Raw genomic sequence first — 25,319 nt, 5'->3', positions numbered from 1 at the left:
AACAGCATCCGTCAGCTGACAGCTCCAAAGTTGCACTCGAGTTTGAGCCGTGCGAACAGAACGAGTAGTAAAAGTAGGGAAGCTGCTGGAAAGCAATTTTGAAATATTTTGCCTTGACCATAATATCTGGAATCTGCAGAATGCAACCTCCTTAAAGCAAGTGTTGAGAACAAGAACAAAATCCACGCACTCGCAGAGCTTTCACTTAGTGGCACCTACCAAGGCCCTTGATGAAGCTGATGACGCTAGCCCGACTCCACCGCACGGGAGAAAGCTCCATGGTGCGGCCGAGTCAATTCCAGTAATCCGACAAAAAACTAGCCCTCTACCACCACCGGTGAGCCGAACTTCCCATCTGTCTTTCCACCCTGCTCCATACTAGGCAGCCCTATATCAAAGAGCCACTTTATAGAAGTAGGGGAATGCAGGTTTAAGGAAACACAGCCTTCTTATGTAGCTCCTCATAGACTTTTGATACTGTAGGAACGAGCCCTAACTGAGGAGAAGGTCAGCCTGGAATTTTAGCAAAGCCCAGAGAGAGAGAGAGAGAGAGAGTGGGAGGAACAACATGAGGCTATATTTACCCTCAGCATTCACACACACTCTTCTAACACATTCATTCTTGTATTTCTGTAAGCACACACACACGATTATGCTACAAAAATATGCATACATACAGGATTAATGTATGCTATTTTCATCACTTATGAACTACGTCTACATTTCATGAGGTTTATTTGGGCGATGATTTCAAAGCACAGAAATTACAACCTTATCACCTGTTAACACCTGTTATTTCAATGACTTCTAGGGCACACACACTCTCACACACACAAATGATCGATCTGGCTGCTGACCACTTTCCGAAACCACATGCGGATAGTCTAGATTCCAACGCTGAAACACAAACTGCAGCCAGACATTAGCCTATCAAAATACTAGACACTGCTGGGTTGCAGGAGGAAGAGTAACAAACCAATGTTAACACCAGTTTTGGGTGTAATGCATTACTAAGTAACGTGTTACTGTAATCTGATTACATTTTGCGGTAACGCAGTAATGTAACGTGTTACTTCAAAACATAAGTAATCTAATTACAGTTACAGACATGAATAAAATTATGTTACTTGGATTACACATTTATTGCTAAGACAATAATATGAATTAAGTAGAATGTGATTTTAAAATGTATTACGTTCCTATGTTGGTACTTTTAAGTGTGTTGGTGTGTCAGCTAATGAGCATGTGCTCTAACAAACCACCATGGCATATAAAGGACACATGAGCCGATGGCAGTTGAGTGAGCGGCGTTACTATGGATGCAGTGGAGTTTAGTTGTTTATTCAAATTGAAAACGAAAGTGAAGCGTTTCAAGTTTTCAAGCGCTCACAAACAATCTCAGCGAGCCCTGGCCTAGGCACGCAAGGCTGAGCCGCCGACAAATTCTCCTCAAATCTCAGTGCGTCTCCCTTGGGTGTCCCTCTGCAGCTGACGGAGGAGGAGAGGGGATCAGTTTCGGGTGTATATGGAAAACAGCACTCGTTCCTGTCTGACACAAGGATATATTGCTCACAAGGTGGGAACATTTGCAGAACGGCGTCTTGAAAAAGACGTTGCTAAGCAAATGGCTCTTTTATGTTCTTTATGTACTGTACACAATAAAACACAAACACAATGCTATAGCGTTACAGATGCGCAAGTGATAAAGCATACTCAATTCGTTCAAAACAGTGCCGAACCGCCGAGGCATGGACTCTACAAGACCCCTGAAGGTGTCCTGTGGTATCTGGTACCAAGACATTAGCAGTAGATTCTTCAAATCCTGTAAGTTTTGAGGTGGAGCCGGCGTGGATCGGACTTGTTGGTCCAGCACATCCCACAGATGCTCAATTGGATTGGGATCTGGGGAATTTGGAGGCCAGGGCAACACCTTGAACCCTTCATCATGTTCTTCAAACCATTCCCGAATAATGTGTTCAGTGTGGCAGGGCGCATTATCCTGCTGAAAGAGGACACTGCCATCAGGGAATACCATTACCATGAAGGGGAGTACCTGGTCTGCAATGATGCTTAGGTAGGTGGCACTTGTCAAACTGACGTCCACAGGGGTCATCATGGGCACTCTGACCAGACTGCGGCTATGCAGCCCCATACGAGGTAGGGTGCAATGCACTTTGTGTTGTGACACATTCCTCCCGTAACCATCATTAAAATTTTCTGTGACTTGTGCCACAGTAGACCTTCTGTTGGTTCGGACCAGACGGGATAGCCTTCGTTGCCCTCATGCATCGATGAGCCTTGGGCGCCCTGTTTGTGGTTTGTCCCTCTTCGGAACACTGTCGGTATAGGTACTCACCACTACTGACCGGGAGCACCCCACAAGCCTTGCCATTTAAGAGATGCTCTCACCCAGACATCAGACCATAACAATTTGGTACTTGTTGAAGTTGCTCAGGTCTTTACTTTCCTGCATTCATCACGTTGACTATGAGAACTGACTATTTGCTTACCATCTAATCTACCCAGACCTTGACATGTGGCCTTGTTAGGAGATGTTCAACGTTATTTGCTTCACCTGTGAGTGGTCATAATGTTTTGGCTCATCGGTCTATTAATCTTGGTTAATCTCATTTTATAAGTATACTATTGTTCTTTGTTGGTTCATGTCAGTTCAAAATGAAAAATGTTAACACAATCATTAACATAAAATGTTAATGTTAAAATGTATTAGTAGAAATGAACACTAATCAAGAATAATTAATGCTGTTAAAGCATTTTTCTTTGTTAGTCCATGTTAACTATTGCTTTAATGCTAACGTTAACAACCTTACTGTATAAAAAACTTATCACCACACATTATCAGCAACCAGATCAGAATATCAACCTCTCCTCAACTTCCACAAATCAACGACTTTTACTAACTACATGTAGTTGTCTCTGTTTGTGCAATGTTTTCCTTATGGACTGACATCCCCAGGAGAAAAACATTAATGAATATGCAAAGCACCAATCAGACTGTGTTCATCATATCTTGCATATGTGGTTGAAGACTCTCTGGGTTTAATTAACCATATTCGTGGTCAATGGAGGAAGTTGCTTCTGTCTCCCCAACTTGATTCTGTAAACCACACAAACCATGAGCAGTGGCGAATTCTCAGGGCCAGCAAAGCCTTCTATGCTGGCCTAACATGCCAAATAAATAAATATTTTTCATCATTTCATTCTCAATCACCATGTATTTTTAATCGTTTCCACTCTTATTTAATCTACAAATAAAGAAAAAAGAAAAGTTTATCCAGTCAGAATTTATTCCTTGATGCGTACAAGTGAAGTGTGATGGCTGTTTCACAAATCGCAAAGCCCCGAAGCAGTGCGTGAGTCTGAGCTCCACCCCGTCAAGCCTTCAGAATTTCCACAGAATCACTCAACAGTGCAAATGAATGAGCAACTACAGTCAGATTGTCAGATTCATCAGCCAATCAGATTGATTTATTTGTTCTTGGTGGGGGTGATCTTAAGATACACTATATTGCCAAAAGTATTCACTCACCCATCCAAATAATTGAATTCAGGTGTTCCAATCACTTCCATGGCCACAGGTGTATAAAATGAAGCACCTAGGCATGCAGACTGCTTCTACAAACATTTGTGAAAGAATGGGCCGCTCTCAGGAGCTCAGTGAATTCCAGCGTGGTACTGTGATAGGATGCCACCTGTGCAACAAGTCCAGTCGTGAAATTTTCTCACTACTAAATATTCCACAGTCAACTGTCAGTGGTATTATAACAAAGTGGAAGCGATTGGGAATGACAGCAACTCAGCCACGAAGTGGTAGGCCACGTAAAATGACAGAGCGGGGTCAGCGGATGCTGAGGCGCATAGTGCGCAGAGGTCGCCAACTTTCTGCAGAGTCAATCGCTACAGACCTCCAAAGTTCATGTGGCCTTCAGATTAGCTCAAGAACAGTGCATAGAGAGCTTCATGGAATGGGTTTCCATGGCCGAGCAGCTGCATCCAAGCCATACATCACCAAGTGCAATGCAAAGTGTCGGATGCAGTGGTGTAAAGCATGCCGCCACTGGACTCTAGAGCAGTGGAGACGCGTTCTCTGGAGTGATGAATCACGCTTCTCCATCTGGCAATCTGATGGACGAGTCTGGGTTTGGCGGTTGCCAGGAGAACGGTACTTGTCTGACTGCATTGTGCCAACTGTGAAGTTTGTTGGGGGGGAATTATGGTGTGGGGTTGTTTTTCAGGAGCTGGGTTTGGCCCCTTAGTTCCAGTGAAAGGAACTCTGAATGCTTCAGCATACCAAGAGATTTTGGACAATTCCATGCTCCCAACTTTGTGGGAACAGTTTGGGGATGGCGCCTTCCTGTTCCAACATGACTGCACACCAGTGCACAAAGTAAGGTCCATAAAGACATGGATGAGCGAGTTTGGTGTGGAAGAACTTGACTGGCCTGCACAGAGTCCTGACCTCAACCCGATAGAGCACCTTTGGGATGAATTAGAGCGAAGACTGCGAGCCAGGCCTTCTCGTCCAACATCAGTGTCTGACCTCACAAATGCGCTTCTGGAAGAATGGTCAAAAATTCCCATAAACACACTCCTAAACCTTGTGGAAAGCCTTCCCAGAAGAGTTGAAGCTGTTATAGCTGCAAAGGGTAGGGCAACGTCATATTAAACCCTATGGATTAAGAATGGGATGTCACTTAAGTTCATATGCGTCTAAAGGCAGATGAGCGAATACTTTTGGCAATATAGTGTATGTCCCGGTCGAGTCCTTCTAGCTGGCCTTGAGTGACGCAATCACGCTTTAAGTGATGTACGTAATTCGAAAGCGAAGAGCGTGACATCATCAATGCCACTATCGCCATTGAGAAAGAGATCCTTATAGATTTAAAAACATGAGATGTTCTGCATGACTGTATGATTGCTTAATTTATTAAACAGGAAAGGAGGACTGATTTTCACTTATACAGATATACAGATATACAAAGTGAGTGATTAACATTCACTTCATTAAGTAATATTGATAAATGAGTTTGTTTCCACATTACATGATATTAAAGCTTGTTTAACAAACGCTTGCAGAAATAGGTGTATAAAACATTATAATCTCTTTTGATAATCGTACACCTGAAGCACAAATGCTAGCGCTGCAGCATTGTTTATCAGTTGGGATGCTAGGAGACATTTCTAATGAGAATCAAACCCCTGCTAAGCTAACGGGAGCACTGCAGTTTTGTTTCCTTAAACGTCATCTTCTGAATATCGGGGAATGATATTATCGGACATTTATGGTCGGAGATATCAAGTAGAAATATCCCACATCCAACTTGAATGGAACACAGCATAACCGTGTACCCTGACAAAACGAAATTTATTACAAGCATCATTTAAATCGCAAATATTATTAGATATATTTTTCCAGGTATTATAGACCTCCTTGGTAGATTCATATGAAAGATTATGATTTTTGACGTTCATTTCACAAAACAGTCATGCTGCAGTTAAAATTATGCTTGCTTGAGCATTGAGTGTCGTTTCAAGTTCTGGCTTTCGTGTGTGGACGTATTTTTAAAATGTCAGTTGGTATTATTAGTTGACTGCCACGTAATGTATGAATGTCTTATTCATTGTGAAACTGTGTTTTCTTAATGGCATGAATCGCACTGAAAGCCTAGACACAAAATGTACGGCCCGCGGCTGACCGTGAGTCAGCAGAAATAGCAATGCACAGTCATTGCGTTTAATGATTTACTGCATCTGTCAATAAAGCTCTTAATCCAGTCTACTTCTTCTTTACTGTCTTTCACTGTGTTAAAATTTGAGTTCTGTGTTTCTGTGTCCTCTCTCCCTCTCTTTATCTTGCTGTTTATCCATCATGTCTGTTTGTCTGTCTGAAAGCACACAGATATGGTGGTGCACTGTTAAATAATATTTCACACTGACAGGAAGGAATGTTTCTGTTACATACCAGTATTTTATTGCGGTAAAAGATATACAACTGTATAGTTTGCTACACAAAATTTAATGAATGAGATGAGATTAAAAAACAAGATTAAATAAAAATAAAATGCAAAATAAGTTATTTTCAAGGTGAGAATTGGATGCCACTCACATCATGCAAAGTGGTGAGGTAAATTGACAGTGTTGTATTCTACATATTAAGATGGTTATAATTGTTAAATCCTACAGTTTCACTTACTGTTTTTTTTAGGTAGGCAGATTACAGTGTATACTTCACAGTATTCAGTAAGTAAAGTAGTAAGCGAATATTCTATTCCAAACATAGGCATTCATATAGCGCCACCAATGTAGTCTGTTTCACAGATAAATGACTCGGTAAGTCGGTTCTTTTTAATGAATCAGTCAAAAAGACTCACAAACTCACAAGTAATCAGTTTGAGTCAATCTAGCCAGTGGGAGACTTGATCAAACCACATAATTTATTTAAAAAAAAAAAAACAATCTAGAGAAGTTTTACTGTTATTAGGGTCACAAAAATCTGAGTGAGGTCCCAGTGGATGGTCCACAACTAACTAAAGCTGTGTCAAAACCAGTCATGACATCACCCAACACATAGACAGTGATGTAATCATTAGTATAATGACTAACACATATGCATCCACAAATGGGGGGGCAACCATGAATGGCGTCAGAGTAGATGGTAGCGTTTCATCTGTCAGTATCCTTTCGAGGAGTTTCAGGCTAACAAGTTGAAACTTCGTCTCTAAGACTCGAGTTATGATAATTTAAACGGTGACACGAAACCATGGGCAAAAAAAGAAAAAAACAATCCCTCCAAGAGAGCGCCATATGGATGGGACACCTCGTGGACAAAGACTGTAAGCAGAGAGACTGAAATTAGTGCCCAGGAAGAGATTTTTGCAACTCCCATTTGCTCCACTCCTTCCAAAAATCTTCCTGGGGAAAAAGCTAAAGATGACATCTCTTTGTCTACACTCTTCTGTGCCATTCAACAGTTAACAGAGAAGCTTGATGCCACTCATGTTAAGGTAACCTCCATTGACAAAGCAACCGCAGTGTCTTGTGAAAAACTTGACAAGCTGACAGAGACGGTTTCCCAGATGGGTAAAGATATCAGACAGCATGCCAATAGTTTTGAACAACTTGAAAAGGATGTAAAGAGGCTACAAACTGAAAAAAAAACATCTAAAAGAAAGTCTGGAAGAAATGCAAAGATACTCACGTAGATGGAACCTCAAACTACAAGGAGTTCCTGAATGTGATGGGGAAAATGTCAGGAAAGTTACCATTGACATCCTTGCTAAGGTGATCCCTAGCATCCAAAACAAGCTGGACGACATGACTGATGTTGTGTATTGTCTTGGCCAGAAGAGATCCGATGGTACACCATGCAATATTGTCATGCGTTTTACCATGCGAATGTACAGAGACATGGTGTGGTGGGCTGCTAAAGACTCTCGTTACCTGAACGACAACAAGCTTTGCATCAAGGAGGCCCTGATGAAGCAGGACGTCCTTATCTTTACATGTTGACAACAAAATCTCAAAAGAAAATAATACAGTATTCCTTGATTTTATCAGAAAAATAAATTGCACAAACTAAAAAAAATATTTCTTGCAAATAAAAAATATGAAGGGGGGCTCAAAATACTTTATTTTGATGATATTAACAACACATTCAAAGTTAACTGGTTGAAAAGATGTCTACTTTGCAATGGCTCTTTATGGTATTTTATTCCCAATAATATCTTTAAAAAAAATTATGGCCTCTCTTTTCAAATGAAATGTAACTATTCTATAGCCAAATTACCTATCAAATTGACTCAATTTCACCAGCAAGTTTTGTTAGCTTGACTTATTTGATAGTAAAGGTGATCTGTTATCATATGAGGAGTTTATGAAGATTTACCAACACCCTGTTCCCTTTAAAGAATTCCACACCATTATAAAAGCCATTCCAATTGGTGTAATTTTTTTTATGAAATCTTCTTTAAGTTATGATATACCATAAACAATTTCCCCAACTGTCTTTGGAAGGTGTCTCATTGTTGAGTAAATCCTGTAATAATAAGTTTATTCTGCAATTATTACATTCCTGAACTTCAGTTTCCCCAAGAGGGAAATTCTTTTGGACTTCTCTTATTAATAATATGCATTGGAGGAAAACATGGTTGTTGTATATCTAATAAAATAAAGAAGTTCATTTTAAAATACTGCACAAAATCTACCCATGTAATGCACTTCTATCCAAGTACTGTGATGTGAGAGATACATGTACCTTTTGTAAAAGTGAGAGTGAAAGTCTCAGTTACCTGTTTTTTCTGTGTAAGATTACATTTTTTTTCTTTTTCTTTTTTTTTTTTTTTTTTTTTTTTAAAGATATAATTTGCTACTATGAAAACAAAAACAAGGCTTTGGAGTCAACTGTTAATTTTCTTATTCTTGTAGTGAAATATTACATTCATAAGCAAAAATTCTTTAAAATTAAACTCTTTCAAGTCTTTGAGGGTAATTAATAACAGAAAATGTATATTTTTTCTTATGTGCTATGATGAGATTTTTCCTGTCTCATGACTTATACGTTTCCCTTTTTTTTTTATACGTTATTTATTTATTTATTTTCTGTTTTGTCTATTTCTTTTTGTCTTATGTCTCAGTGAGTGTATTTATGTACAGAATATTCAAATTGCACAATGTATACATTATGTATATATGTGCACTGTTAATGTTTTGCACTAAAAGCAATAATAATAATTTAAAAAAAAAATAATAATAAAATGCATCTACAAATACACAAAATCATTATGAATCAGTGCTAGGCAAGTCAGGACACACCATCTTCTACATAATGACTAACGGATCCGGTCCCAGCGATTGCTCGGCAGAAAAGTATGATGCAGTAATGGCAATTGCACCAGGGACTCGATAATGAGCATGTTTATGTGCAATGTGCAAGCTGAAATGGAGACAGCAAAATTCACTTTTTTTAACACAGTGACACAAAAAGAGAGCAGGTTGAGCTATTATAAATAGGTTTTGGACCAACAGGGACCAAGGGGCACAGCATCTGGAAATCATACAAATCGATGGAAAGAATGAAAGTAAAAGGTTAAAGGAGAAGAGAGCATGCAAGAGATAGATCAGGGGGTTAGACAAGAGCATTGAGTGGATTTACTAGAGTGAGTTAACAGACTGTTATCATGCCACCTGTTCTAGTTTACAGGGATCCGGCAGCATGTTTAAAACACATGGGAACAAATAAATGGCCACTGGACAGAAGCACATTTCCCTTGTACAAGGAAAACACATCTTTATCACCTTCAGCTGACAGCTTAAACTCTGCTGATGATGCAGGTTAGCAAACCTCCACACAAACACACACACACATTGCAGAATAGTGATTTAACATGTATTTGAAGAGGTCATTAGTGGGACTGTGCTAAGACCTGGTTTATACAGCTTAAACTAAGTGAGGCAATATTCCCCACCCCAGTGACACAATTCATTTAGCACCAAAATGAACTAAATTAAATTTAGAATTCAAAGAAATCCTTGCATTATTGCACAACATCTTGTAATTGATGTAAAAGATGCTGTGTAATGTCGTATATTCAAATTCAAATTAGATTCAAATAAATTCAAATAATTTTTTTTATATAAATTTAAATAAAAATCGAAAATGAAAACAGTTGAGAGCAAACATCATTATCGACTAGTTGTGTAAACATGAAAATATTCAGGGACATAAAGTACATAATGTCTGCATTTGGACAAAACGTTCTCCCCTATCTAAACCCATAAAAAACAATAACACTCAAGACATTGTAAAAGATGAATGATTTGATGCTTTCTGACCGTCACCATCATCATCTTCATATCTTCCGAAAAAGTAAATAACCTTCAGATGGTGCACATTCACACACAAACACACACACACACACATAAACACATGCAGACAAACGTTTGCACACAGAGAGGTATTGATGTGCTCAATCACTGCTCCACACTGCACGTGATGAAAAACAATAGCACAAATCCTCCCGGTAATGTCACGAGCCTCTTCGGTCTGCAGTCATTACATAATTCAACCTCTCCAGCTAAACACTAATAAACCGAACACAAGCACGCACATCAGAAAACATCCATTTACCCGTAACATCCTCAAAGTAAGTGCGTGTGAGCCTCTTTGAGCAAGTATTTTATATGAGTAAAGCAGTTAACCCATTTAAAACAGAAATAACATCAGGACGTTAACATCCCAAAGTGAGATGGATGGATCGAGACTCTTGGGGGGGGTTTAAAAGTCGCCACTAGCAATAAAGATGCCAGCTATGTAAAATCAAGACACAATAGAGGATGATTTCTGATGCAAAGAGGGGAGATGAAAAGAGGGAGAAAGTATCTGACAACAAAACCATCTTCGGCAGATCTATGATAATGAAACAATTTTGAATCACAATGTCCTACTGAGTCAGCACACACATATGCAGCTGCAGTTCACATGGATGTAGAACATTGCGTGGGTATTAAGTTTGTACTCACTGCTGCCCCAGGATTTCAGCAGAGACTTGATGCTGATCTCAAAAAAACCTGAGTCCTGCTGGCTGGCCATGGCTGTGAAGCAGGCTGCTTCGCCGTAGCGACACAGGGATGGAGTGATGAGAGAGTCCAGGCAGAGAGATACAACTAGAGAGAGAGAGAGAGGCTATTCAACAGCATCATAACGCTGCAGCACTCTCTTTCCCTACGTGTCCTGTGTCAGCTCTGAACGCCAACTGCTCTCTCCCTCTACATCTCTTTATTCTGCCTTTGCTCTCCTGCCCCTCCCTCCCTCAAACTCTCTCTCTCCCTCACTCTGTATTAAGAGGATTGGCTCTCTGAATGAGAATGAAAGAGAGAGAGAGAGAGAGCACGAGAGAGAGAGAGCTGCTGTTTGTGTTGTCCGGTCTCCATTAGAAGGACATTAAGGAGGAATAAGGAAGGGGTATGGGTTTGTTTGTTTACTGCAGTACTGGCCGACCAGGTCAGCACAGAACAATCGCACCTTAATTTTCTCATTCGCCACCCTTGTATTATGCTAATGAAGGGAAATGAAAAAACTAGTAGTTAAGAAGAGCTTTACCCGTCCATCCTAAGGCCTTTGCACACCATTCGCAAATTTTCCCCACAATTTCTCACCGTTAATATTATTTTTTTTTACACCTGATTTTATTGAAATATTGATTTTAGATTGTTGATTATAAGTACAGAAACAATATATTTTAGGATTACTACAATAATATTCTGATATTTACAAATATATATGTAGTTTGATGGTGTAGGGAGACTCAATTGTGTCATTCACAGTGTGTTATGGAAGTGGGCGATTATTTAAAAATGAAGATGAAATGAAATAAGATGAAATAGCGTGAACTGTTGGCTTCAACAGAAGCATATACCAAAATAAAAATGAAGGGGATTTTTAATTCCGGTACCTGACTGTTGCATCCTGTCCACCTTTTTCCTGTTCCATGATTTATAACAGATACCTGTTTTCGTTCTCCAGGTCTCCAGTGCTTTCACTCACATCTGCTTTTTGATGTTATAAAAGATGTGTATAACTCACATTGTTTGTGGATAATGTGATGTTTAGCATCTTATATGTGTAAAAATTGCCAAAAAAAAACAAAAAAAAAGGTGTATGGGTCCATTGAGTAGATACTTTACAGTGCTGCAATGACCATCTACTGACAGTGCCAAACTTGAGCAGGTATATTAATATGAATCAATAGGCCAAGTTTGTAGGGCCCAATGAAATTCGTTTTAAATATTTTTTTCAAATTCAGTTTTATTTTTTCCCCAAATTCACTTACTGCTGAAGCACACAGCTCATGCAAACCGTATATTTGTTTATTACATCTCAGCCGTTTGTGGATTAAGCATCACACTAGGAGATATCACTACTTTAATTTAATTAATTGTGCATTTATACATTCATTTTATCCCAATTATGTCAAATTCCATGACATTCCACATTTTATAGGTAATTTCGTTTTTATGACAGGGTTCCGCAATTCTGTCCATGTTTTCCGCATTGCAGAAATCATAGAGCCCTACCCAAGGTTAGTTACGTTGATATCATTAACTACTTCAAATTGTTATGACAGTCGTTTTGGTAGTTTTTACATTGTTTCTTATGGAGACCGGAACAAGTAAACAGTCCAGCGGCAATCAGAATCATCAAGGCGCAACCTAATGTTTGGTCAGGAAAATTGTGGATAAACAAGCTTATATCTGACACTGATTGTCAATGATCTATGCTTAATGAAAAACAAATGAGAGTCTTTAAATAAAAAAAAAAAAACAATACTAAATATTCTCGGTGGAGGATTGGACTGGCTCAAACTGAAGACAAAATTCTGACTATGAAAATTAGAGAAAATTAAGGTCATGATAACCTTGTGCTTGGTCTCTATAGAATACAACATTCAATCTTACAAACATACAATGCTCTCATACAACAGCCTCGATGCAGTAAGAAACCTTGATATTTGGAAATGACAGCTAACTAAACCACTAAATAAAGCAGGGATTTTGAATCAGTTGTCACAGATGTTTCTGCTCAAAACATCAGCAGTATCAAAATGTCTCTGCAGCAGCTGCAGCGACACATATCTCAGCACAGGCTCCAGGCTACGTAACATGCCCAGGGAAAGAGGTGGTGGACTGGACACTAGCCTGTCACTCACAGATCATGTGATCCCAGGGGTATTCTCTGATCTGTGCATGAGAGGATGATGAGTGAGCGTGACAGTACCCATGATGGTGGTGTCATCACTGGATAATGCCCCTCGGCACATGACAATTGAAAGCTATGCTTCAAGTCAAGTAATTTGTATTTGTATAGCGCTTTTCACAACACACATCATTTCAAAGCAGCTTTACAGAAAATTATGCTTCAACAGAAAAAGCTGTAATATAGTAATGCCTTTTAGTCATAATAGTGCAGAAAACAAAACAAAAAACATGATTGTAAATTTCTAAATAAATAATAGAAAATAATTATATTTATATTTAGGCCCCCAGTGAGCAAGCTTAAAGCGACTGTGGCATAACAGGTTGACAGGACTTTTTTCTATGAATATGCACAACACAGACGGCTTTTGAGGTTGCGCACCATCTCCATATTTATAACAGCGTCTTTTGCTGAATGCACTTAGATACGCTCCTCCCGCGTATGTCGACAGGGGAGAATGGAGTGGCGGATGTCGCGAGAGAGAGGGAGTTGTGGGACCCAACCACTTCAATCCCATTTACATGCTACTTGCCATTACTCTGATTATTTGCTGAGAAATGTGATGTTGTATTGCTTTTTTATAAATGAATATTTATTACAAAAAAACAACTTGTTGCAAATATGTCTCTTTAAATACAGCTTGGCATAAGGAAAATTAGTCAGTCTTTTTGATCGATTTATTAAATGAACTACTTCATAAGAGTCATTTTCAACTACACTGGATGCGCTGTCTGTTTTGATTCACTAAAAAGAATCGGTTCAGAAGAGTCATCATTTGTGTGTGAATTGGAAAACACGCGATGGATGTTGTTGTATTTCCCTCACGAGGACAAACTCATTTCAAAGATGGGTTTCCTTCCCTTTATTTTGCAGCATATGGTCTAACATTCAATTCAGACTGCAAACAGACATTCACAACTTTGGAAAATATGTTTTCTTTTGCCGTGGGTCTGTAGATGGTGGAGCACCACTTCTAGAAAACAGTGCACGGAACTGCCGTTTTAAATGAAGCTGAAAAGTAAGTGCTTCTTTTTCGCAATATTTTTGAATCTGTGCTTGAGTGGAACATCATCCGTCTGTAGCCCTGACGCAGGTGTACTTTGGTCAGAGTGGAAGAAATGTGATTATAGCTATATCATGCCAGTATTAAAGCGATTATAATAGGAGTCCTCCACATACCTTTACTGCGATTATCATTACTCTGATTATGAGCATAATTGCAATATCATAATCGCAATATTCTGTTTACATGAGCTACAGTTTAATCGCAGTATTACCTTAATAGCATTATAACTGCGTTTAAGGGTGCATGTAAACGTAGCCAGTATGTGATTTCAAATGAAGGGAATCAAAGTACAAGACCAATTGGGAATCTGTTCTCTAGACCAGTGTTTTTTGCTGTAAGTATCCCCACAGCACCATCAGTAAGTGATTCTGAAGCGCTAGATTATCCCAACAAAGTGGGAACTGCACCATATTTCAGGAGTAACCGTCTTGAAAATCCAGCATTGGCTGTGGTTGTACTGCTGAGGAGTATTGGTAAAAATACATTTTAACCACTGATTCTTCAATTTGTCTGCCTTTGGAAGTCCAAACAAAGATGTTTTGCTTTCACAGCTAAGAAAACTGTGTCTTCGCGACAACACTAACCCAACTCATCCCGGCTATAACTACATTTGTTTGAGGGTGGGCCAAAGTAGCCCTTTGGTGGGCATTATGCAAATGTGTTACATAGTGATGTAGATACTTTACGGAAGAAATGGCTGGACTACAATCCAGCCGTTTCTTGTAGTTTTTGAGCAGTGTTATCTGTGGGAGAGAATAACTCCCTTTTGCGTGGACTTTGTGCTTTGTAACTTTGCAGACCTTTTACATGCACAAACAGCTATATTACACACTAACAAGACTTAAAATCTTTTTTTTAAGCCAGTTTGCTTGTCAAGTAAATAAATCACGTTTTAAGAACGTTTAGAAAATTTTACTGGAAAACAAGACAAAAATACTTGTCTTGAAAATAATTTTTTCAGTGTATTAAAAGAGATATTATAAATGACAAATGGATTGCATGGATCTCATCTTTGGACACGCATTAAGAGAAATTAGTCAAACCAAACTTTTACCCTCAACACGCAGTGAAAAGATTTCAGTGCTTAACTTTGCATATTAAAAGATTGATCTTGGGATTTTAAGAAATGAAGATCGCAATTAATCGGATCATCTATTATTTACCCAGCCTTAATCACTATTATTTTTATTTTAAGTTATACATTCTGTTTTACAGGTTAAACAAAGCAAACACCAATTCTTTTCGCATACCCCAACCTTAGTTGGAAATGAACCTGAGAGAGACCTGGAGAGAAACCTGGAAATCCTGGTCCGGATTTTCTACTAGAGATGCATGAACGTATCGGACAAACATCAGTATCAGCCAATTAAAGAAATTATTTACACACTATTGGAGTTCGTCTGATTGTTTAAAAACAATTATTTTCTGTCAAAAGAGGGTGTAAAAATGTGTTGGATCACTCGTGCTGTGTGTGAAAGAAAATGTTTCATGTGTGAAATTACTTTAAACTGGGTGACAATGACAGCAGACTTGCGATTAGTAAGATTTGCACTGGTAGAATTTCAGGAGGTGGAACTAATGTGATTACTCACCTTAAAGCAAGTAATAAGACGAGTTTGTTAAAACTAAAGCGGAGGCTGCTTCAGCTAAAAAGGGAAAAGCTTAATCATTCAGATAATAATATTGAGTTCAGAATATTAATGTCAGTTAATATTGTACTTTTTGTTTCAGTATTTTTTTTATAATTGAGACCAGGTACTTTGAAACATGGAATACATGTAGAGCAGTGGCAGCTGGTGGTTTTCAAAAGAGGGGAAGCACAGATGTCGGTAAGAAAAAAAAGTGAACTTGCATATTTTTCATTTTTAATATTATTATTTATTTTATTATTCTCTGTTGTTGTTTTTTGTTGGTCTAGTTAAGGCAATTTAAAAGTGAAGTCTGTTCTCCTATTTGTATTTTATTTTTATTTTTTTTAATGAAATGGTCCATTTTGATTTGATTGATTTCTCCAAAATTGACAACAAAATTAGCAGTGTCTGCCATTTTACTCCCGAAAGCAGCTTTGGCCAACTCACAAAAAAAAAAAAAAAAAAAAAAAAATATATATATATATATATATATATATATATATATATATATATATATATATTAACTAGTGAGCTAACTGAAAGAAAATAAAATACCAAAAATACAGAACCTTATATTTACAATTTTATTTACAACATATACATTTGCCAATGGTAAAAGTGATGATTTATAATCACTAAATTAATTGTTTTAAATAAACCGCAAACAATTTCTTCTGTACTGCCGTCATCCGAAATGCTGTCACTCACGCACATCACTGTTTCAATGATTGGCCATTTGTTACATGGTTCAGCCAGTTTGAGAGCTCAACCAGTCATCAGACAGAGAAGCTAGGCTTCCAGGCGGGATAGAAATACATTGATTGAAAGCCCACTGTCCAATCAACAATCAGATCATTTCCCTCATGCAAATAGCACTCATGAAGCTCCCACAGACCCCCAGAGACACAGTGTCCGGTCGGGACCCAAAATTACGCATTTAGAGCCTCGTCCAATGAACATTTTTCTTTTGCTCCAATGAATACAATGGGACACGCCTCTGCCTTGGACTCTATGGTCTCTATGGGCTGTATGTCCAAAAGCTCCGACAGACCAGAGATTATTTAGCAGAGACGAGACACTTCTATTTAAATGAATTGGAGAAACTGGAATGCCCAACCAAGAAGCTCTAGCGCCCAACAGTCAATGGATGCAGAAAGGAAGTCCTGCCTTACAGGTAAAACAGCCAATCACCTTTTAGACACAGACATCGCCTGTCAATAAACTCACTAACGTGCATGTGCATTAGCTATACAAGCTGAGAAAATTGCGTGTTTTAGCATAATATGAGGTAAAGAAAAGAGGTGGGGGAAAAAATCATTTCAGCGATGCATCGTGATTCATTCTCAAAAGAATCAGAATAGATTCTGAGTTCAGTTTAAATCAGGGCAGAGCAGTGGCACGCACCAAAGACAGATGTATACACTAGATGTTAAGTGCATACACTAAAGTCAAGTGCACAAACACGACTGTTTGCAGACCAGCTGTATCAAACACATGACCATTTGTGCCCGAATGAATCTACAATCCCAAAATTCTTTCACAACCCAACGCACATAGCAACAGGAACGTTTATTCGTGATAACAAGGCAACAAACAACATGAAAGATGAGCTCGCACCCATTATTGCACTGATTTGCACACAACGGGGGAAAACACAGAAAAAAATAATGACGAGGCAGCAGTTCGGGAGATGTTGTTGATGTTTTCATTTAATTCTTTTTTTTTTTATCGATGCCTCTCTTTACTCTTACGCTCTCCATTTCATTGGCTTTTGCTTTATTGCCGGCTCTACTCGCTTGTCAGGACAGTGCGCACACCTGATGATAAAGGTTTGAAATCCATCGTAGCTTTTGTGACAGGGCCATGCGATCTTCTACTCGCAGAGTAAACAGATGGAACAGTGCATACGAGACGCTTGATACATTTCTGAAGCAACAACTGCGTTATTTAAACCGCTTTACTATCACCTGTGCAGGTGAGGAGAGGAGCAGCTGACAGCTGCACTCTCATAGAAGCAGATATATCTCTCATCCTGGACCAGCAACTTCCAGTTATGGTTAAAAATTAAAATGAATAGCATGGCATAGATTAATTTTAAATAATAATTAAATACTATTAAATGATTTACAATGCTTAAACAAAAACAAAATAATAATAATAATAATAATAATAAATAATATAATCAGTTGAAGAATAGTATTCAGTGTGTTTTGATGGAGAACCAATATTTTTTTTCTTGTGCTTTTAAGAGATTTAATATAAGCTTCTACAGGAAGAAACTGAAAAACTGAGATACTCTTTTAAACTGTAGAACCATTTATTTAATCTTGTGGATGTTCCATGTTTTGTTCACAGCTCATATTGAATGTAGAAGGCCAGTTTATGTAATGTGACTCCTTCTGATTTTTTAAAACAGCTGTTAAATAAAAAGATGAAAGGGAAAAAATAGAGTAAAAAATTAATTTTGAAGAAACTGAAAAAAGAAAAAAATTGAAGGACAAGATGCATCGAAAATCGTTTTATAATCGAATCGTTATCCTTTGAATCGTATTCGAATCGAATCGTGAGGGCAGTGAAGATTCACACCTCTAGTAAAGAAGCACAATTTATGATTCCAATATTATGAAATGTTATTGTTGATTTGAAATATGTTCTTTGATCATAATCTTGACCAACCGTTTTGAGATTTCGGTCTTTCCCCATTCAAGTAGATAGGAGCTGCACTGGCATGAAATAGCCTCCTGAGAGCAATCCAAAGATGGTTGACAGTGGACCAACTTGCTAGAAAGACTTTGGACGGACATAATCATGCAGGACATCAATGGAACGAACATCACGAAAGCGTTGTATGCTATTGTACAATTTTGTTACACTAAATATTGAGATGGGACAATAATTATCTGAATTATAGAGCGTTTATATGCAGAGGTTGGTAGTAACATGCTACTTTTACTCCGTTACATTTACTTGAGTAACTTTTTTGGAACAAAATGGACTTTTAGAGTAGGTTTAAAAGTGGGTACTTTTTACTTTCACTCAAGTAAATTTAGAATGAAATTTTTGTACTTTTACTTCGTTAAAATGGGTGGCGTTCCTGTAGTTACATTACTGGGTTTAATTTTAATTAATGTGTAATTTATTGAGAGATTACTGAATAGAACTTTCACGACAGCGGACGTTCACACAGCTGCGCACGCTGACACAGACTGCCACTCAAGAGGAGTCTATCACTGCTGCAGCATCAAGCTCTTCAAACTAAGTGAAACACTTTCTTCGCGCTGCACAGTAAAAAAAAAATTATAGTTTCGTCATGCAATGCCTTCATTTAACACCAAGACAAGCAGATATTTCAAGATTATAATTGCAGCTCCAACATAAGGCAGCACGCTGATGCAAGTTTTGGCTCTAATGATAAAGCTGGCTTTTCTGTGACATGGTGATGGTCATTTTCAGGGTGATTCTGTAAATATGGGCTCTTGTGACATCAGTTTTTAAGTTTTTAAATCTGCAGCAATATATCAGTGTGCTTTGTCCCACTTCCTGCATGTCATAAGCAGTATTTACACAGACAGCATTTCTGCGCGTGGTGCCCTACACATGCGCGTACTCTGCGTTTAGGGAACTAATGATCTAAATTCTTTCTACACTGAAAACTCTAACTACACTGAGCTAACAAATAAAAGCTATGAAATACCGAAAGTAGCCATTAATTATCTCATCACTTACTCACCCTCATGCCAGATGTGTATGACTTCCTTTCTTCTGCAGAACACAAATGAAGATTTTTAGAAGAATATTTCAGCTCTTTTGGTCCATACAATACAAGTGAATGGGTGCCAACATCTTAGAGCTCAAAAACATCACTTAAGTCAGCATAAAAGTAATCCATAAAACTCCAGTGGTTAAATCCATATCTTCAGAAGCAATATATTAGGTGTGGATGAGAAACAAATAACTTTTCACATTCCTCTTCTTGTGTTTTTGGTGATTCACATTCTTCTTTGCATATCGCCCCCTGCTGGGCTGGGAGAAGAATGTCTAGCAAAAAATGACTTAAATATTTATCTGTTTCTCACCCACACCTATCATATCACTTCTAAAGGTATAGATTTAACCACTGGAGTTGTATGGATTACTTTTATGGTGCCTGCATTTGCTTTTTGGAGCATAACAAAATTTGGCACCCATTCACTTGCATTGTACTGACCTACAGAGCTGAAATATTCTTCTAACAATCTTAATTTGTGTTCTGCATAAGAAAGGAAGTCATACACATCTGGGATGGCATGAGGGTGAGTAAATGATGAGAGAATTTTCATTTTTGGGTGAACTACCCCTTTAAAGTGATAGCTCAGCCATAATTTAATATTCCATCATCATTTTCCTACCCTCATATTGTTCCAAACCTGAGTGACCTTCTGTATTCTGTGGAACCCAAAATATGTTAGAAAGAACGTTAGGGACTGACAGTCTCAGTCACCATTCACTTTCAAAATATAAAGGAAAAAAAAAAAAACACATTCACTGAAACTAAATGGTGACCAAGGCTAACATTTTGTCTAAAATCTCCTTACTGTGTTGCATGGAAGACAGAAAGTCATACTGGTTTGGAACAACATGATGGTGCATGATGACAGAATTTCCATTAATAATAATAATAATAACTCTGTAATACATGTTAAATGTGTATTATGTAATGGAATGTAGGAATTTGTGTGGAATTTGTGAAAGTAACGATTTACTCACTACTTGAGTACTCTTTTAATTGGATACTTTCTTACTCTTACTCAAGTAATTATTTATGTTAACACTTTTACTTCTACTTGAATAATTATTTTTTTAAAGTAATTGTACTTTTACTTGAGGACAGTTTTTGGCTACTCTACCCACCTCTGGTTATATGCAACATGATAAACATGTCATTGTGCAATTTTAATGAAATTTTAAGGGAAGCCATGCTTCCTGTGTAGTCTTAAAGCAACTGCCACTGATGTAGAGACACAGAAAATAAAGTTATAATTTAAATTTCTTTCAAAGTTTTGTCAGTGATTTGAAACAAGGTAACATAAAAACGCAGAACATCCAAACTATCGGTATCGGCAGATGTTGTTCTAAATAATCGGTATCGGCACAGAAATGTTGTACCTCTATTTTCTACCATAGTATAGTGGTATTTACACTTTTGCTACATACTTTATCGTGACACGTATGATTGGTAGCATTCAACAAAAGAACCTTGTTTACAAAACATATTCTGGGAATGGAAAAAACAGCGGCATGTTGCGTTAATGGCCGATATACATCAGTAAAGGAATGTGATGCTTATCTACCAGATGTTCACTTACAACAGAGAGTTCTGAAAAGATTAAAGTAAATACTTTGCAAGTGAAAGCAGTTGGATTTAATTTTAGTTAACAGTGGCTGGCAAGTTGCCAAATGTTCTCCTCTCCCCTCTTTGTCTTTTCTGAAATTTTATTTTTTTTCTTTGTCTTTTACTTTCTTTTGCCCTCCCCATTCCTACATCAAAAGAAAGAAATTCATCAAAAGAATTAGCATGGGGCCAATTTAAAAAATGCTTTTACGATTTTACAGGTAATGGGCTATTCAGACCATTCACATGTGTTCTTGCATTAAAAAAGTGACAGTGCAACAAATGGAACATGACTTGGGTGTCTCGAGAAGTGTTTTTTTTGTAAAAAATATTTTCCCCTTTTCTCCCCAATTTGGAACACCCAATTCCCAATGTGCTCTAAGTCCTCATGGTGGTGTAGTGACTCGCCTCAATCCGGGGTGCAAAAGGACGAATCTCAGTTGCCTCAGTGTCTGAGACCGTATATCCGCGCATTTTATCACGTGGCTTGTTGAGCGCATTACCGCGGAGACAGTGCATGTGGAGGCTTCACGCTATTTTCCGCGGCATCCACGCACAACTCATCACGCGCCCCACTGAGAGCGAGAATCACATTACAGCGACCACGAGGAGGTTGCCCCATGTGACTCTTCCCTCCCTAGCAACCGGGCCAATTTGTTTGCTTAGGAGACCTGGCTGGAGTCACTCAGCACGCCCTGGATTCTAACTCGCGACTCCAGGGGTGGTAGTCAGCATCAATACTCGCTGAGCTACCCAGGCCCTACTCGAGAAGTGTTTTTAAAAGTTAAAGTTCTTTTAACTTGATATGGCATCTTAAAATATGACGCTCCTTTCTGAAACTCTGAAAAAATCAGCGACACCCGGTGCATTGTTCAAATATGTTTGCCTAGCACAAAAACGCATCCTGTGTGAACGTATCCTAATAGTGCTAGACAATCTTGTTGGTTCTAGAACTGAAGGGTGTAGATTACAATGCACTGTGTTCGCACAACTTCACAAATGAACAGTTTTGGCTCTAGATGGAGCAGCTTGTTGTGTATGACAGCTTGATTGACAGAGCATGTACTTAGTGCAATGTATAGCTACACTACCGGTCAAAAGTTTTGAAACACTCATTCTTTATTATAATTACTATTTTTTTCTTCTTCACATTTTAGAATAATAGTAAAGTCATTTAAACTATGGAATAACATAAATGGAACTATGGGAATTATATTGTGACTAAACAAAATCCAAAATAAATCAAAACTGTGTTATATTTTAGCATCTTCAAAGTACTCACCCTTTGCCTAGAATTTTCAGAAATGTACTCTTGACATTTTCTCAACCAACTTCTTGAGGTATCACCCTGGGATGCTTTTTAAACAGTATTGAAGGAGTTCTCATCTATGTTGAGCACTTATTGGCTGCTTTTCTTTATTATTTGGTCCAAGTCATCAATTTCAATTTTTTTTTTTTAGGGTTTTTTTTTTAATTAAATTTTAGATTTATAATGAAATAAATTAATATGGTGGCACAATTATATTTTTGTCTGCACAACTAATTTCAAACATTTAAGCTTACACCTTCAGATCAAAAGATTTTTAAGATCATGAGAAACATTTCGGTCAAGTGTTTCAAAACTTTTAACCAGTAGTGTATATATGTAAGAGAGCTGGCCTAGAATCACCAACATCCTGTCACATCCAAATAAATGTGAAACAGAGGTGAACTGATAATTATTTTGGGATATACATTACCAAATAATTTATTATTATTCAAGATATTATGAGATTATGCAACTCATTGGTGACAGCAATGAGGCAGATGAAATATTCTTATTGAGTAAATTGTTTGTGTCTTTAAAATGCTTATTAAATTAGATGTTACTCTTAGCATATGAAAGCAGCTGCTTGCTTAGTAGTCAAAGAGCCATAAAATTGTCCTGCTTTTGACAAAGCACCTAACACAAAGCTTGGCAAACACAGCCAGCATTAAAACAGGGAAAGGGGTGAAAGTACTGTAGTGAGTGAAAAATGAATTAAGTGTGTTTGCTCTGAAGAACTATGGGAATATGCTGTTTGCTGTGTTTTGAGATGAGGAGTGTCTGGATCTCTGAGGGGCTGCTACTGCAAAGTTCTCTCATTTGACACAGCTGATCCCAGCTGTCCTGGGTGCATCTCCACAGCAGCTGGGCTCACACCCATGCACTCCCACCACACAGAAACGCTTTCATGGTTTAATCTGGTGAGCTGCTCCAAACATATCACTTTAAAGCTAACTGCCAAACTGTGATCAACTGAGAATATAAACTAACAACAAGAGACGAAACGTCTACTAAGTTAATTTAACTATCATGCCTTACAGACATTTATAGGGATATTTCACCCAAAAAAGAAAATTCTGTCATTATTTACTCACCCTTACAATATGTTGTTCCAAATCCATATGCCAATGAAATGGTGACTAAGACTAATGTTCTACTAAAAAACCCTTTTTTGATCCACAGAAAAAAGTTATGTGGGTTTGGAACAATATTAGGGTGAATCTATTATTCTGCCACAGTTTTTTGAAAATAAGTTTCAGGAAAAACATTCTGTACATCAGGGGTCGACAACCTTTTTTGACATGAAGTTGAAGTTCTTATTTTTTCTTGTTAATCACTGTGCATAAACATGAATTGATCTGCACTCTGGTATCAGCGGCTTGTCATGCATGAATGGTCTGCACAAGCAGTGCTCATCCTCTGAATAGTGCAGTCTTGACACAATGTAATAGTGCTTACTAGCTTTCCATTCAGTTCTTAGCCACATAAAACACTCTGCATGATTATGAATAAGGATTACCCTGCTGAAAAGACCAGCTTAAACAGCATGCAATTCCCATGCTGGTCTAGCTGGTGGACCAGCATAGCCATTCTTTTCACCAGCTTGACCTTGCTGGTGAAGCTTGTTGACCAACATGGTCATTCTGATGAAGCTGGTTAAGATAGTTAAAAGCCTGGTGGGAACACCAGTACACCAGCATTCCATGCTGGGGAACCAGCACCCAAAACACAACACAATCAGGTTTTCAGCAGGGTACATCAAGAGACAGATTGGCATGCAGGTGTGAGGGACTTCATATAAATAAAATACTATAGATTCCCTCTCGAGCTGTCGCGTGCCAGTGATTACCCCGCGTGTCATATATTGCCTACCCCTGCTTTCACTGTACTCAAAGGCAGTCAGGTGTGATACTTAACTGCCAACCAAAAGCAGGTGTTTCAAAAGCCATGCATCATTGATCTTTACCTCAAGGCTACCAGAATTTCTTGAAACACAGTCACTGCACAATAACATCAAAATTTCTTGTGATGAGCTGTACCACTAATACAAATTGTAGGCTACCAAATGACTGAACATTCACAGCAAATACTAAAGAAAAAATACAAGAAACACAAGTTTGATGTATACCTCTTGGTAGGACATTAAAGGGGAAAAATCATATTAAATCTCCAATTTCAAAAGGTGACTCACATAACAAATTAAAAAGGCAGGGCAAATCAAGACATTAAAGCAGCTTACAGATAAAAGACTACAAAAGCAGTACCTTCTTTGATGATGGTGGGTCTTTTTCTTGGTTGAATCTTCCTGAATTTCCCTTTAAAGTCTGCTGGAGCGAACATATGCATGGAAAGACTAGCCATCTGGACCAAAACAATCCCATCCTGGTTCTGAGTGTCGCCAGGGTCTGTCTTACCATCCACCATGTCTCCAGTGCTGCCGACATCCTCTACGGACATATCCGACAAACAGCCAACAAAGAGAGGGTCCGCTTTCACCTGCTACGGATCAGCATTGATACAGATTTCCAGAGTAGCTCCTTGGAGCTCTATCTTTTAATTCTGTCTCTTCTATTTGTTTCTTTTTGTGTATTTCCCTCCCTCTTTACTCTGTATGAGAGCTATAGTATGAAGTAAAAAAGTATGAAAGCTCAACTCTGACTCAGAGAGGGAAGTGTATCAATGCTTTCTGTCTGCTCTCACAGGTCCAGGCTGTTTAGCCAGTTCGTGTAACAACCCTGAATGGGGCAGGTGTTAGATTACTCAAGACAGGCACACCTCTTTTGAGGGAGTGAGAGGGGAAGGGAGGAGATTTTGGAAGTAGAGGAGGAGAGACAAGTGAAGAGTGCTGCTGCTGTGTGGAGTGTTTATTTTACAGGAAATCAGCTTGAGGGGAAAGAGAACAACCTGCCAAAATGACCTGTCTCAATTATTCTGGTTTGTATGAACTAGTTTGATTTAGACAGACTCCTGCTTGCCAAGAAGATGCTGCTATGTGTCCCCAGCACCCAGTACATGTCCCATGAGTTTGATTAAGTGCAATGTGTTCACAAAACAAACACATCTTACACATTATGTAAATCAACAGCAGAATAAATTTCCATTACCCTTTTCACAGTAATATGCTTTTATAAACTGTTACTTGTCAATGGCACGATTTAAAGTTTTGTGGAGTT

At 38.3% G+C, this 25,319-nt stretch overlaps 1 protein-coding gene across 5 annotated transcripts in view; it reads right to left on the bottom strand.

Moving 5' to 3' along the window:
- Positions 1–24,867, bottom strand: part of LOC127433501 (protein furry homolog) — a 94,695-nt gene extending 69,828 nt beyond the window's left edge. For 4 of the 5 annotated variants that reach the window (XM_051685460.1, XM_051685462.1, XM_051685464.1 and 1 more), the window contains exon 1: positions 24,411–24,867. In XM_051685460.1, the coding sequence (XP_051541420.1) occupies positions 24,411–24,603 (193 nt within the window). In that variant the 5' untranslated portion in view covers positions 24,604–24,867. Of the gene's footprint in view, positions 1–10,539; positions 10,690–24,410 lie in introns of those variants that run through there. The other variant, XM_051685465.1, reaches the window with a different exon arrangement.
- Positions 24,868–25,319: the final 452 nt, after the last annotated feature.

This window comes from Myxocyprinus asiaticus, chromosome 43 (assembly GCF_019703515.2).
Source record: "Myxocyprinus asiaticus isolate MX2 ecotype Aquarium Trade chromosome 43, UBuf_Myxa_2, whole genome shotgun sequence".
Taxonomy (NCBI): Eukaryota; Metazoa; Chordata; class Actinopteri; order Cypriniformes; family Catostomidae; genus Myxocyprinus; species Myxocyprinus asiaticus.
The sequence above is the reverse complement of the archived record's forward strand: the minus strand, read 5'-3'. Positions and strand labels throughout refer to the sequence as shown.